Source organism: Teleopsis dalmanni, chromosome 1 (genome assembly GCF_002237135.1).
Source record: "Teleopsis dalmanni isolate 2A chromosome 1, ASM223713v2, whole genome shotgun sequence".
In the NCBI taxonomy this organism is placed as follows: domain Eukaryota; kingdom Metazoa; phylum Arthropoda; class Insecta; order Diptera; family Diopsidae; genus Teleopsis; species Teleopsis dalmanni.
This window is the reverse complement of record NC_051846.1, coordinates 203,403,551-203,404,872: the sequence shown is the minus strand read 5'-3', so window position 1 is coordinate 203,404,872 and position 1,322 is coordinate 203,403,551. Positions and strand designations below refer to the sequence as shown.

At 30.3% G+C, this 1,322-nt stretch overlaps 1 protein-coding gene across 1 annotated transcript; it reads right to left on the bottom strand.

Annotated features, from left to right (window-relative positions):
* Positions 1-320: 320 nt before the first annotated feature.
* On the bottom strand, positions 321-1,070 carry LOC119671441. Its single transcript, XM_038082070.1, has 3 exons — positions 984-1,070; positions 667-912; positions 321-601 (listed from the first exon to the last, which is right to left on the bottom strand). The coding sequence occupies exons 2-3, from the start codon at positions 906-908 to the stop codon at positions 505-507; spliced, it is 339 nt and encodes a 112-aa protein (XP_037937998.1). The 5' UTR covers positions 909-912; positions 984-1,070; the 3' UTR covers positions 321-504.
* Between the last annotated feature and the right edge of the window lie 252 nt (positions 1,071-1,322).

The window sequence follows — 1,322 nt, the reverse complement described above, 5'->3', positions numbered from 1 at the left end:
AAACAGAATGTCGTCCCTGATTCGAAGCAAAGAGGACCTTTATCAAAATTCTCTTTGTAGGCAGTATCGGTAGAGTAGACTACAGGGTTAGAAATACTTGTTTGATATGAGAAAATATAATACAGTACTTTATTCGAAGTGCAGAGTATCTTATGTTGGTGGGATTGAATGAGACTATAAAGATCTGCACTAGAAGTAGTGCTCTACTTCGTTGTGAGGCAGTGCCTTATTCAATTCTATTTTATACTATAAGACAACATATGAAACGTATCTAAAAAACAAAAAACTATACTTTAATTAATTACCTGTATTAAATGCCATTTCTGTTTCTTTTGACATTTACAAATGTCATTTATATTTCATATTTTTTTTTATTTTTTTTTTAATTTTTTTTCTTTTAATTATTGTAACGCAATGTTAATATTAACTAAATAATTAAGAAATTAATCATTGCGCCCATGTAAATGGAACTTGGTTATAATTGAGAGCTAAAGAAATGCAGTTCTACTTCTTCTTTTTCTTTTCCGCACCTTCTGGTGGAGCTCCGTCAAAAATTCCTGCTGCCATCATGCGATTAAAAGCTTTTTCAGTATCATAGTTTCTGTAATCATCAAAAAACAAACTATTAAATCACATTCTATATTGATTTCTTCCATTTAAACTCACTCATAGAACTCACGAAAAACCGCACGATGAGGACGTCTGTATAAGAAGTAGAAACAGATACCGGCGGTAGCTGACAAAGCAACAGCAGTATAGATGTTGCGCATTGTTTGTGCCATATGCAATCCACGCATAACCGGTTTAGGCAGTTTAGGCTTTTTAGGTTGGGGCTTACATGGATCCTTTTTAGGAGGTTCCTTCTTAGGAGGTTCCTTCTTACAACCTTTTGCATCCTTGGCAGACATAATGCTAAAAATTTAATAAAAAAAAATTATTTATTGCAATTAATTGCTAATATATCTTAAAATGAACTACTTTACTTTCAATTAATAATTTGCTTTCCACAAAAAAAAAAATTTTAACTAGAAGAAGTCAAGAGAAATTTCTGTTCCTTTTCGTACAGAAACTTTATTTGAAATGACTATTTTAATATTCTAATTTGGTATATATATAATATTTAAATATTTCAAAGCTTGCTTTTTTATTTTTATTTAACACAGCAAGATATGTACATTTTACACAAAATAATAGCAAGATATTCTTTTTGAGTGGATTAAATAGTTTGTGTTGTTGAGATTAAAATAAATTTTTTTATGCTTTATTGTTAAGTGAGGTCCCCGTATCCACTTCGTGGATTTTAAGGACATCTATAGCTCATT